This window comes from Salvelinus namaycush, unplaced genomic scaffold, assembly GCF_016432855.1.
Source record: "Salvelinus namaycush isolate Seneca unplaced genomic scaffold, SaNama_1.0 Scaffold33, whole genome shotgun sequence".
Taxonomy (NCBI): Eukaryota; Metazoa; Chordata; class Actinopteri; order Salmoniformes; family Salmonidae; genus Salvelinus; species Salvelinus namaycush.
The window spans coordinates 145,001-158,859 of record NW_024060230.1 but is presented as its reverse complement, the minus strand read 5'-3'; the positions used below and the strand labels follow the sequence as shown (position 1 = coordinate 158,859).

Sequence of the window (13,859 nt, the reverse complement as noted above, 5' to 3'; positions counted from 1 at the left end):
AGAGGTTCATTGTTTTTGTAAAGCTGACCGTGTTTTTATATACTTTTATTTTATGATGGATCTTGCAGCTCTGCTGGGCTTTATATGCTGTGAGCGCTGCTGTCTGTCCCGGGATCCTGCAGCACGGTTGGGCTTAGTTTCTCTGACTGCTGCTGTCTGTCCCGGGATCCTGCAGCACGGTTGGGCTTTATATGCTGTGACTGCTGCTGTCTGTCCCGGGATCCTGCAGCACGGTTGGGCTTTATATGCTGTGACTGCTGCTGTCTGTCCCGGGATCCTGCAGCACGGTTGGGCTTTATATGCTGTGACTGCTGCTGTCTGTCCCGGGATCCTGCAGCACGGTTGGGCTTTATATGCTCTGACTGCTGCTGTCTGTCCCGGGATCCTACAGCACGGTTGGGCTTAGTTTCTCTGACTGCTGCTGTCTGTCCCGGGATCCTACAGCTCTGCTGGGCTTTATATGCTGTTAGCGCTGCTGTCTGTCCCGGGATCCTACAGCTCTGCTGGGCTTTATATGCTGTTAGCGCTGCTGTCTGTCCCGGGATCCTGCAGCTCTGCTGGGCTTTATATGCTGTGAGTGCTGCTGTCTGTCCCGGGATCCTGCAGCACGGTTGGGCTTAGTTGCTGTGAGTGCTGTTGTCTGTCCCGGGTATTGTAATGTTTTTAAAATTGTATAAACTGCCTTAATTTTGCTGGACCCCAGGAAGAAGAGAAGCTGCCTTGGCAGCAGTTAATGGGGATCCACTATAAATACAAATAGAAAATAAAAACACAATGTGATGTTTCCCTCTGATCATGTTTCAGTCAGACACTCTGGAGCAACAATGTAGAATATCTCTCTAGTGTGTAAACATATGATAGTAAATATTCATGAATACACACCATTGAAGTTGACAGACATTGTTAACTAGAGTCCTTCATTAATAGAATGAATCACCACACTGTGTTGTAAAAACTGGTTTTAATTTAGAAATAATTGATCTTGTTATTATTGGGCTTCTTGGTGTTTGTAAATATTGTTGTCTGTAGAATGTTTCTTTGTCAAATTCTTGACACAACAATCTTGTTTCTGTATAAACTAAATTCCACTGAATGAAATGTACATGTGACAGATGTGACTAATAAAAGTTAATCAACCTGATGAAAGAAGAGAGGTGTAAATGTTTTAATATTGATCAGAATATGACAGTACAGTAAAGGAGTACAGTAATAGGGGTTGTGTTCAGTACATAGAAAAGGGTCTTATTCAGTTGAAAAGGAAGCTGTTATGACCAAACACACACACAGACCTTAACAATGTAAAATGTCACCTTCAATGGGGTCGTAGCTGTATCTTAGTAGTGTGTTTTTAGTGAATCTCCTTTCTCTATCATCTCTGGTTCAACACCCTCTGTGGGGTCAGAAACATTCAGGGGAAGTGGAAAGAGATCCTGTGACATGATTTCCTCTTTTGTACATGCATTTATTTTAAGCCTGCTAGGTTTCTGGTTGTCCACAATGATGACTCCTGTGTAAATACACACCCTTGTTACGTTGCAGCAAGCAGCTTCAGGAAGTGATACTGTGTATTCAGTATTCACATTATAATATCCACTGTCATTATAATATCCACTATTCTACAAACATAATATACACTAATCTTTCAATATTATATCACACTATTCTGTCATTATAATATCCACTTTTCTGCCATTATAATTTCCACTAATCTGTCAATATCATATCCACTATTCTGTCATTTAAAAATATATATAAAAATTATAATATCCAGTATTCTGTCATTATAATATCCACTATTATGTCATTATAATATCCACTATTCTGTCATTTTAATATCCACTATTATGTCATTCTAAAATCCACTATTCTGTCATTATAATACCCACAATTATGTAATAAAATGTTTGTGTCTTTACCTTGAAAGCAATCTATGATTTGGTTACCCACTGCCATCAATATTACAATTTCCTGTGCAGCCTTGGTGTCCCCAGCACTTGTCACATACAACTTCCCACCTGAGAACAGAGATCAATCCCTTTTATTTAACTAGGCAAGTCAGTTAAAAACAAATGTTTCTAGCATTTGCCTGTCTCCCTATCTTATTTTATTAGTCTGAATAAAGTGGCAAACCAACAACAACAAAAATTAGCACAAAACAATATTAGCATACTTTACATTTCATCCCCCCAAAATCTCAAAGTAACAAAGTCGTCGGATTTTGAGTTAATTTAATTTTCCAAGAATCCTGAACACACCAAATTTTACACCCTGGTCACAGGCCTAAACCATGTAAAAATACGTACGCAGAATTGGAGGAAATTAGCTATAAAACAGTAAAATCATCCTGGGGGAGGACCCCCTGTCCCCCATCTAGGGATTGTGCCAGGGGGCAATGAAATTCACATAGCAAATCTCACTTCAATCTTTTTTCAAAAGTTGTCAGACCTGCTGGTTAACATAATGGATACTAATCTGTAGTTCACTTCAGGTAACAGGGTTGACCTTAAAATGAGGCACAGATTGTTTCTTTTTTAACATTAAAATGACTAATTTCCTTCAAATCAACACATTTATTTGACTTCGAATGTTGCCAAGAAATGTGCGCCATAACTTCAACGGCCATTTTGTAACTGCGTTGTAGGCTACAAACGTACCTTCACTTTCATGATATTAGCAAATCACATGGCTTGTTCCACGACATTAGTCCCTTTTGGGTAGTGAAAAAAACCCTCTTTGATTTCACCTAATTTTTACATTCTGTTGTGACGAGTACATGTTCAACTTAATAAGCATGTTTTCCCATTTCAAGAAGTTAAATAAATTTAAAAATCCATAGTGCCTATTAAGTGCCAAATAAAGTAACATGGTTGACCATAACAGGGTTGACGATTTCATGTTAAATCAGCCATAAATCCCGTCTGGCACAGTGGACGCGTCATAATAAATAGAGTAACAGTTTTGACCATAACAGGGTTGACGATTTCATGTCATAAATCCATCCGGCACAGTGGACGCGTCATAATACCCATAGAAAATGGTTCCAATGGTTTTTACACCATTCATTTTTCACATTGTGAATAATTCTCTCTTGGATAAGGTGAGTTTTAGCAATATATTCACCTCAATTTACTCTAATAAATTCGTTATGATAATTACTGTTAAAAGGGACCTTGTCGGAGAGAGATTTGTGATGTTATCAAAACATCACGCCAGGGTAAGCCTACATGAAACACGGACCTCAAAAGTAGTTCTGAAATCCCAGATGGAAAATGAATGGTGAAAAAACGATTGGAGCCATATCCGGGTTTTATGATTCATACTGCGGTACTTAATGGAAGGTTTTTATGAGCAACAAGGTGGGACAATTAAATGCAAAAAATCTGTCTATGTGTAACAGGGTTGAAGTGTTATGCTCGACCCACTCAGTTTTCCACCACAAAACACCAGAACATGCCCAGAAAGAGTGCAACCAGCTCACCTGTTTTACACTATGATTTGAATATTAGATGTTATTTTGAAAACAATATCTGACAATGTTCAATACATCTATTTTCCTTAGATCATTAAAACTATCCATAATACATATCAAGACTAGTATAAGTGATTAGGCAAACGTGTCAAAATACACATTTTAAACATTTTCATGCACAGAACACAGCAAATATTAACATAACCCTTCAACTTGATCTATGTGTTAGTCCGATCCGCTACTTTAGAGCATAAAAACGTCATGAAATAATTATCACCACATATTAAAACTAGAGTTCAGGTCAAGTAACAGGGTTTATCTTAAAATGATTATCACCACATATTAAAACTAGAGTTCAGGTCACGTAACAGGGTTGACCTTAAAATGAGGGACAGATTGTTTCTGTTTTACATTCAAATGAATCACTAATCACATTAAATAAATAATTATCTTCAGCAATGATTTTGTTAAAGCAACAAAATAAACAAAGGCTTTACAATCATGGTGAAAACTTGGAGAAATGTTGGGGTTAGGTGGGTTACAGTCTTCCAGAGTAAACAGAGGAAATTTTGCCACTTTAGCACATCTTTATTCATACTCCAAATCAGATCTATAGAATGTTCCATGTGGTCTATATTAAAGAGCACTTCATTTAATATAACAAGCTTTTAAAATGAAATATTGGTGTACAATTTCTACAAAAAATATCAATGGGAAGTTGCCTCTCATAAGCAACCCGTTCTACCAGCCTATTAAAAAATAGGACACATTCATTTACGTCCCTTCGATACAAAGTGATTTTCGTAGCAGGTTAGTTTGAGCATTTCTGCTAAACCTAACCCTTTTCATAGACGTAACCTCATTCTCCTAACCTGCCCTTTAAGTTCTCCTAACCTGCTCCGAAAAAGTGAAAATACTGTTTCCCATTATACAACAGTAGGCTAAATTATATTATCCTAAAATCATTTCACTCATTCTATTGGGTCTATTTGTTCAAAAGACAGGGCAGGGAAGTGAACCAAGTCCCTGGCGAGAAAGGCAAACACCCTATAGGGTTATAGGGTTAACCCACTTGGTAGGAATTGTTGCTAGGATCGCTACAATGCCCCCTCTGAACGGAAAGGCATGTCCCCATGGTTCGACTAGTCAGTCCTTCACACGTCCGGGCCATGCAATCTGATGGCCTCCCACTTCTGACACCAATGTAGTGAACGGCAGGGCAGGGAAGCAAAGCAGGGTCGCTGGCTTGAAAAGCAAACTCCCTACGCAGCAGGCCAATAGGGTAATTCTTGACTAAGCAAATACAACTCTGCCTCTTCCAGATAGCATACCTGTCATACTTCTGTCAGAAAGTGGTGACAGGTACAATCTTAGAGATGCAAACACTATTTCAAAAATTATCTTTAAAATAAATATATATATAAAAAATGAAGTGTTCTGATCAATCTGATATGTAAATAAGTGCAATACGCCAGCAGGCGGCAGCAGCCCAAATCCACGGTGTAGTTTCTCGTCGAGATTATATCTGTCACTTCCGTGTCCGGTGAACCATCTTCACATTTGGAATAACTTGTCCACTGTACGGTATGTTCTATCTTCAAATGACATCTAAACGTCGATATTTTAATGTTTGCAACGTATATTCTATTGGGACAGATGATAAAGTTTGATAAAAATTAAAATAAATCGAATTCTGTTTGGTCGACGATTGGTTGATATCCACCGCAGCTGAGTTCTGACCTTGCAGTGTTGGCTAGCCAACTAACTAGCTAACTGCTAGACCTTCAGCGGACTCTTGCTCTTTGAACGTAAAATATGATTTTGTATGTCTAAAATATAACTAAATAAAATGATATAGCTAAATGTAAAATATCCACTTAGCTACAATGTTGGATTGTAGTAGCTAGGCAAAGCTATCGACTATTTGCTAGTTATCCTAGTCTAGTAGCTTGAGAGCTAACTTAGCTAAGACGTTAACTAGCTTGCCATCTGTTTCTGTAAAATAAGTCGGATTAAGGAATAAAGACAGACACCAATGTTAAGTTCAATAGCCGTGTTAAGCATTGTACAAATCCCTACGCCTGGAGTCTGGGGAACAGTCCAACTAGTCGATTACCTATCAACTAGACTCCGTAACACCATCTGTCAGCAGACATGAGTTTGGCGCTGTCAGAACTTCTATTGGCTTTTTTTAAATGTTACCTGTGTGTGACTGGAACCTGCCTGATCGGTGTGGGCATGACATGTCATGGCGTGCAGTAGGACATGCATGTACAATCCATCCCCTCAATTGTCTTTTAACGGTTTTCTTCTTTCATGTTATGATCTGTGTCTCTTGTGGGTTTTAGCAGCTATATAGAATATTGAAGGACTTTTATTTACCCTTTTTCCAATCGTTGACAGACACAGACAGAAAGATGGCTGGGAAACGCGCAGCATTGAAAGCCATTGACTGGTTGGCCTTTGCTGAGAGGGTGCCCCCCAACCAGAGGGCCATGTTCAACAACCTCAAGACGCGCTCAGATGCCATCGGTGCCAAGTACGTAGCCTACCCAGAGTTAAAATTTAGGCCTAGTTCATGACTAGCGCTTCAGAGCCAGCCAATAGAGGTACAACTTTCACTTGCATTGATGTCAATGGGAAAATTAGTTTAAAAAAAATAGGATTCTCCCACCTAGCTTTATATATGTGAAAGGTTGTAATTGAATTACAAAGTATTGTCAACCAAGACACACAGGTTGCTGCAAAGTGAGTGGGTCTCGTACATGCATGCTAGTGTAAATGAAAAGCTCCACAATCTCACTCCCACAATTATTGTTTTATAAGTGACATCAATGAGCTGTTGTTGATGGCTCTGTCTACAGGCTGTCCTCTCTGCCAGAGAAGCCTGTTACCATCGACTGGAGCTTCTATAAGACCAATGTGGCCAGAGCCGGCATGGTGGCCGAGTTTGAATCCAAGGTGAGATCCGAAGGCCTGTGATGAGTTTTATATGAGCTCTACCTTCGGTATAGTAAAGTTACACACTTTACTATACCGAACAAAAATATAAACGTTCCATGTTACAGTTCATATAAGGAAGTCAGTCAATTAAAATGAATTCATTAGGCCCTAATCTATGGATTTCACATGACTGGCCAGGGGCGCAGCCATGGGTGGGCCTGGGAGGGCATAAGCCCACCCACTTGGGAGACAGGCTCACCCACTGGGGAGCAAGCCCCAGCCAATCAGAATTAGTTTTTCCCCACAAAGGGGCTTTATTATAGACAGAAATGCTCCTTGGTTTCATCAGCTGTCTGGTTGGCAGGTCTCGGACAATCCCGCAGGTGAAGAAGCCTGATGTGGATGTCCTGGGCTGCCGTGGTTACACATGGTCTGTGTTTGTGAGGCCGGTTGGACGTACTGCCAAATAAAAAATGATGTTGGCTTATGGTATAGAAATTACTATTTAATTATCTGGCAACAGCTCTGGTGGACATTCCTGCAGCCAGCATGTCAATTGCACGCTCCCTCAAAACTTGAGACATCTGTGGCATTGTGTGACAAAACTGCACATTTTAGAGGGGCCTTTTATTGTCCCCCAGCACAAGGTGCACCTGTGTAATGATCATGCTGTTCAATCAGCTTTTTGATATGCCACACCTGTCAGGTGGATTAAATATCTTGGCAAAGAAGAAATGATCAGTAACAGGAATGCAAAAAACATTTTGCGTATAGAACATTTTAGGTGATCTTTTACTTCAGCTCATGAAACAGAGGACCAGCACTTTACATGTTGCATTTATATTTTGTTCAGCATATTAGTCTGGTATGTAGTATCCTGTCCACTGTGTGGTACTGTAACACTGGTTCAGTCACAACAATATTAGTCTGGTATGTAGTATTCTGTCCACTGTGTGGTACTATAACACTGGTTCAGTCACAACAATATTAGTCTGGTATGTAGTATTCTGTCCACTGTAACACTGATTCAGTCACAACAATATTAGTCTGGTATGTAGTATTCTGTTCACTGTGTGGTACTGTAACACTGATTCAGTCACAACAATATTAGTCTGGTATGTAGTATTCTGTCCACTGTAACACTGATTCAGTCACAACAATATTAGTCTGGTATGTAGTATTCTGTCCACTGTAACACTGGTTCAGTCACAACAATATTAGTCTGGTATGTAGTATTCTGTCTACTGTGTGGTACTATAACACTGGTTCAGTCACAACAATATTAGTCTGGTATGTAGTATTCTGTCCACTGTAACACTGGTTCAGTCACAACAATATTAGTCTGGTATGTAGTATTCTGTCCACTGTGTGGTACTATAACACTGGTTCAGTCACAACAATATTAGTCTGGTATGTAGTATTCTGTCCACTGTGTGGTACTGTAACACTGGTTCAGTCACAACAATATTAGTCTGGTAGGTAGTATTCTGTCCACTGTGTGGTACTATAACACTGATTCAGTCACAACAATATTAGTCTGGTATGTAGTATTCTGTCCACTGTGTGGTACTATAACACTGGTTCAGTCACAACAATATTAGTCTGGTATGTAGTATTCTGTCCACTGTAACACTGGTTCAGTCACAACAATATTAGTCTGGTATGTAGTATTCTGTCCACTGTGTGGTACTATAACACTGGTTCAGTCACAACAATATTAGTCTGGTATGTAGTATTCTGTTCACTGTGTGGTACTATAACACTGGTTCAGTCACAACAATATTAGTCTGGTATGTAGTATTCTGTCCACTGTGTGGTACTATAACACTGGTTCAGTCACAACAATATTAGTCTGGTATGTAGTATTCTGTCCACTGTGTGGTACTATAACACTGGTTCAGTCACAACAATATTAGTCTGGTATGTAGTATTCTGTCCACTGTAACACTGGTTCAGTAACAACAATATTAGTCTGGTATGTAGTATTCTGTCCACTGTAACACTGGTTCAGTCACAACAATATTAGTCTGGTATGTAGTATTCTGTCCACTGTAACACTGGTTCAGTCACAACAATATTAGTCTGGTATGTAGTATTCTGTCCACTGTGTGGTACTATAACACTGGTTCAGTCACAACAATATTAGTCTGGTATGTAGTATTCTGTCCACTGTGTGGTACTGTAACACTGGTTCAGTCACAACAATATTAGTCTGGTATGTAGTATTCTGTCCACTGTAACACTGGTTCAGTCACAACAATATTAGTCTGGTATGTAGTATTCTGTCCACTGTGTGGTACTGTAACACTGGTTCAGTCACAACAATATTAGTCTGGTATGTAGTATTCTGTCCACTGTGTGGTACTGTAACACTGGTTCAGTCACAACAATATTAGTCTGGTATGTAGTATTCTGTCCACTGTAACACTGGTTCAGTCACAACAATATTAGTCTGGTATGTAGTATTCTGTCCACTGTGTGGTACTGTAACACTGGTTCAGTAACAACAATATTAGTCTGGTATGTAGTATTCTGTCCACTGTAACACTGGTTCAGTCACAACAATATTAGTCTGGTATGTAGTATTCTGTCCACTGTGTGGTACTGTAACACTGGTTCAGTCACAACAATATTAGTCTGGTATGTAGTATTCTGTCCACTGTGTGGTACTATAACACTGGTTCAGTCACAACAATATTAGTCTGGTATGTAGTATTCTGTCCACTGTGTGGTACTGTAACACTGGTTCAGTCACAACAATATTAGTCTGGTATGTAGTATTCTGTCCACTGTGTGGTACTGTAACACTGGTTCAGTAGAACATGTCATCGTCGATCCCTATCAGACATCGGTATGATCAATAACGTTCTAGAACCGGGGATGGGTACTGGAACTTCATGCTTCATTCAAATGTATTTATATTAGTGTTGTCAAGATACCAGTATCGCAGTACTAGGAAGTAAGGAAGCCAAGGAAACTACATGAAGCGGACAACATTTCTTGAGGAAAACAGTCCTAATGTTCCTTTATGTTGTCAGCCAGAGTCACATTTGGTTTTTTTTCAAGCTGTAACACACAATAATAATTTAGATACTTTAGGTTTTACAGGACCAAAGAGTTCAGTCTGCTTCGTGTTTTCTGTTTTTGCCAAGGGAAATCTGATATGGTAGTATCGTGATAGTGGTATTGTGATGACACTAATTTATATAGCCCTTTCTACAACAACATTAGTGCTTAACAGTTAGTATTGGTCTGTTCTCTTTCCTGTCCCCCTCTTCTCTCCTGTCCTCTTCTCACCCCTCTCCTCCTGTCCTCATCTCACCCCTCCTGTCCTCATCTCACCCCTCCTGTCCTCATCTCACCCCTCCTGTCCTCATCTCACCCCTCTCCTCCTGTCCTCATCTCACCCCTCTCCTCATCTCACCCCTCTCCTCCTGTCCTCATCTCACCCCTGTCCTCATCTCACCCCTCTCCATCTCCTGTCCTCATCTCACCCCTCTCCATCTCCTGTCCTCATCTCACCCCTCTCCATCTCCTGTCCTCATCTCACCCCTCTCCATCTCCTGTCCTCATCTCACCCCTCTCCATCTCCTGTCCTCCTCAGTTCTCAGCCCTGACCATCCCTGAGCCCAAGGACACAGCCACAGCCGCCATCAACACACAGGAGGCAGAGGCGGTGAGTTGTGGGTTAAAAGTTACTGTGCAGAATGACTCCACTGTTCTGCTGTAGTGATTCAGAATGACTCCTCACTGTGCTCCACCTCATTCCTGTATTAATATTACAGTAGCTAGCTAATTAATAAAACATTAAATGTGTATTATGGCACTTTGACACAGACACTGTTGTGTTGTATTGTTGTCTGTCCTGGAGGAAGTGGTGATGAATGAGCTCAGAGTTCCATCTCATTATGCAGAGCACTCACTGCTCTTGATGCTTCCTCCATTATTATTGTCTTCTTTGTTTCAGAACAAAGCTGCTGTTGCCTACGTGGAGGCTTCCAAAGCTCGTATCGGCCAGTATGAGAAGGAGGTGGGTGACACACACTCCAAACTACACACACACTCCCCTACACCTGGTTTTCCCTAGACTGTCTCTCTTCCACTATTTAGAGACATGTAGTTCTCTTCTCCTCTCTGTTGATCCACCTTCCTCTCTTCCACTATTTAGAGACATGTAGTTCTCTTCTCTCTGTTGATCCACCTTCCTCTCTTCCACTATTTAGAGACATGTAGGTGTCTTCTCTGTTGATCCACCTTCCACTATTTAGAGACATGTAGTTCTCTTCTCTCTGTTGATCCACCTTCCTCTCTTCCAGCTGGAGAAGTTCCAGAACATGATTCCCTTCGACCAGATGACCATCGATGATCTGAACGACACGTTCCCAGAGACCAAGCTGGACAAGGAGAAGCACCCGTACTGGCCCCACAAGCCCATCGCTGAGCTGTAAACTGGCCCCACAAGCCCATCGCTGAGCTGTAAACTGGCCCCCAGCGCTGTCTAGATAATATTCTACTTTCCTCTGATGAAAGGTTGTATAGTGTCCTATGTATAAAGTCAAGTCCTGTTTCATCTACAAAGACAGTTTGGGAAATAACCGCTTATTGTTATTGAGCAACTAAGGTCATCTGGTCCTTTGAATGGAAATAAACATTTATGGAAATTGAATATGATTTGTGTTATTATTTTGTGTAACGTTTATTTAACAAAAGACTCTTAAGGGGTTATAGTAGTTTATGTTCATCAACTCATGTGAAAGGATTTTCCATAATCACTTAGGACGTTTAGAGTAAGGGAATATCCTGATGTTCTGTGTTGATTCAGTAATACAGGACTGTTGTTTTACGACAGACGTACTGCTCGTTTCTGTTGGACAATCCTCTCCGCTGTCCATCTGTCCAAGTGAGTTCCCTCCAGAGAAGATCCCACCACCTAGGAAGGAGGAAGGGAATCTACTGGTGCATTGTGTTGATTCAGTAACGTACAGTATAACTGTTGGACACCATATAGACAATGTCTAACAATGGGCATGTCCCAAACTGCACCCTATTCCTGATACAGTGCCCTACTTTTGACCACAGCCCTATGGCACCCTATTCCCTATATAGTGCACTACTTTTGACTGGGGCTCTTGTCAAAAGTAGTGCACTATATAGGGAATAGGGTGCTATTTTGGGTGTAGCCATTAATGAAACTGTTGGTATACATTAGAACACATCTCTCCCCTCCTACAACTGTACTGGCTTCATCCCCTGGAGCCTTTTGTTTGGATAAACTCTAAATGACTTGTCTGTCAATCCAACTCACAAGTCATGGGAAGAGGTCTTGTTTCCTGTCCTCTGGGTTTTCTCATGTCTACAGGTAGGTAGCAGTGATCTTCTGCTCAGGTGTGACGGGCCTAGTTCAGAAACAACCCCCACCCATTCTCCCATGACCTTCTCAATCCTTTCAAATCTACATCTGTGTACCAAATGGCATCCTAATCTCTTTCTAGTGCACCACTCTTCTTGACCAGAGCCCTGTGGGTCCTGATGAAAAGTATCCCACTAAATAGGGAATAGGGAGACATTTTGGGCACAGCCAAGATGTGCCGAGGTGGTATGGGCTAGAGGTTGTTTCTGGAAAGGGCAAACCCTATGTTATGTTCTGTTGACTATAAGATGACCCAGTGTGGTCTCAGTGTTCTGATGACTATAGGATGACCCAGTGTTCTGATGACTATAGGATGACCCAGTGTTGTCTCAGTGTTCTGATGACTATGGGATGACCCAGTGTTCTGATGACTATAGGATGACCCAGTGTTGTCTCAGTGTTCTGATGACTATAGGATGACCCAGTGTGGTCTCAGTGTTCTGATGACTATGGGATGACCCAGTGTTGTCTCAGTGTTCTGATGACTATGGGATGACCCAGTGTTCTGATGGCTATAGGATGACCCAGTATTGTCTCAGTGTTCTGATGACTATAGGATGACCCAGTATTGTCTCAGTGTTCTGATGACTATAGGATGACCCAGTGTTGTCTCAGTGTTCTGATGACTATGGGATGACCCAGTGTTGTCTCAGTGTTCTGATGACTATGGGATGACCCAGTGTTGTCTCAGTGTTCTGATGACTATGGGAACACCCAGTGTTGTCTCAGTGTTCTGATGACTATAGGATGACCCAGTATTGTCTCAGTGTTCTGATGACTATGGGATGACCCAGTGTTGTCTCAGTGTTCTGATGACTATGGGATGACCCAGTATTGTCTCAGTGTTCTGATGACTATAGGATGACCCAGTGTTGTCTCAGTGTTCTGATGACTATAGGATGACCCAGTTTTGTCTCAGTGTTCTGATGACTATAGGATGACCCAGTGTTGTCTGTGTTCTGATGACTATAGGATGACCCAGTGTTGTCTCAGTGTTCTGATGACTATAGGATGACCCAGTGTTGTCTCAGTGTTCTGATGACTATAGGATGACCCAGTATTGTCTCAGTGTTCTGATGACTATAGGATGACCCAGTATTGTCTCAGTGTTCTGATGACTATAGGATGACCCAGTGTTCTGATGACTGTAGGATGACCCAGTGTTGTCTCAGTGTTCTGATGACTATAGGATGACCCAGTGTTGTCTCAGTGTTCTGATGACTATAGGATGACCCAGTGTTGTCTCAGTGTTCTGATGACTATAGGATGACCCAGTGTTGTCTCAGTGTTCTGATGACTATGGGAACACCCAGTGTTGTCTCAGTGTTCTGATGACTATGGGATGACCCAGTGTTGTCTCAGTGTTCTGATGACTATAGGATGACCCAGTGTTGTCTCAGTGTTCTGATGGCTATAGGATGACCCAGTGTTGTTTCAGTGTTCTAATGGCTATAGGATGACTCAGTGTTGTCTGTGTTCTGATGACTATAGGATGACCCAGTGTTGTCTCAGTGTTCTGATGACTATAGGATGACCTTGTGTTCTGATGACTATGGGATGACCCAGTGTTGTCTCAGTGTTCTGATGGCTATAGGATGACCCAGTGTTGTTTCAGTGTTCTGATGGCTATAGGATGACTCAGTGTTGTCTGTGTTCTGATGACTATAGGATGACCCAGTGTTGTCTCAGTGTTCTGATGACTATAGGATGACCCTGTGTTCTGATGACTATAGGATGACCCAGTGTTGTCTCAGTGTTCTGATGACTATAGGATGACCTTGTGTTCTGATGACTATGGGATGACCCAGTGTTGTCTCAGTGTTCTGATGACTATGGGATGACCCAGTGTTGTCTCAGTGTTCTGATGACTATGGGATGACCCAGTGTTGTCTCAGTGTTCTGATGACTATGGGATGACCCAGTGTTGTCTCAGTGTTCTGATGACTATGGGATGACCCAGTGTTGTCTCAGTGTTCTGATGACTATGGGATGACCCAGTGTTGTCTCAGTGTTCTGATGACTATGGGATGACCCAGT

The 13,859-nt window shown here is 41.4% G+C and overlaps 2 protein-coding genes across 2 annotated transcripts in view; both read left to right on the top strand.

Annotated features, from left to right (window-relative positions):
• LOC120040153 (ATP synthase subunit d, mitochondrial-like) overlaps positions 1–11,078 on the top strand; it is a 272,738-nt gene extending 261,660 nt beyond the window's left edge. The window contains exon 7 of the mRNA XM_038985403.1: positions 10,829–11,078. The gene's annotated coding sequence lies outside the window, so the exon portion shown is untranslated. The remainder of the gene's footprint in view (positions 1–10,828) is intronic.
• Positions 4,972–11,078, top strand: LOC120040152 (ATP synthase subunit d, mitochondrial-like). The gene is made up of 6 exons (XM_038985401.1): positions 4,972–5,053; positions 5,873–6,008; positions 6,334–6,430; positions 10,017–10,088; positions 10,380–10,442; positions 10,729–11,078. Exons 2-6 carry the CDS (start codon positions 5,887–5,889, stop codon positions 10,858–10,860), a joined length of 486 nt encoding a protein of 161 aa, XP_038841329.1. The 5' UTR covers positions 4,972–5,053; positions 5,873–5,886; the 3' UTR covers positions 10,861–11,078.
• Positions 11,079–13,859: the final 2,781 nt, after the last annotated feature.

What these genes read in the sequence shown, in the direction of transcription:
- LOC120040152 (XM_038985401.1), top strand. Translation starts at nt 5,887, where the DNA reads ATGGCTGGGAAACGCGCAGCATTGAAAGCCATTGACTGGTTGGCCTTT. An exon ending in TCAGATGCCATCGGTGCCAA is followed by an intron (nt 6,009 to 6,333) that starts GTACGTAGCCTA and finishes CTCTGTCTACAG; the next exon opens with GCTGTCCTCTCTGCCAGAGA. An exon ending in TCGGCCAGTATGAGAAGGAG is followed by an intron (nt 10,443 to 10,728) that starts GTGGGTGACACA and finishes CCTCTCTTCCAG; the next exon opens with CTGGAGAAGTTCCAGAACAT.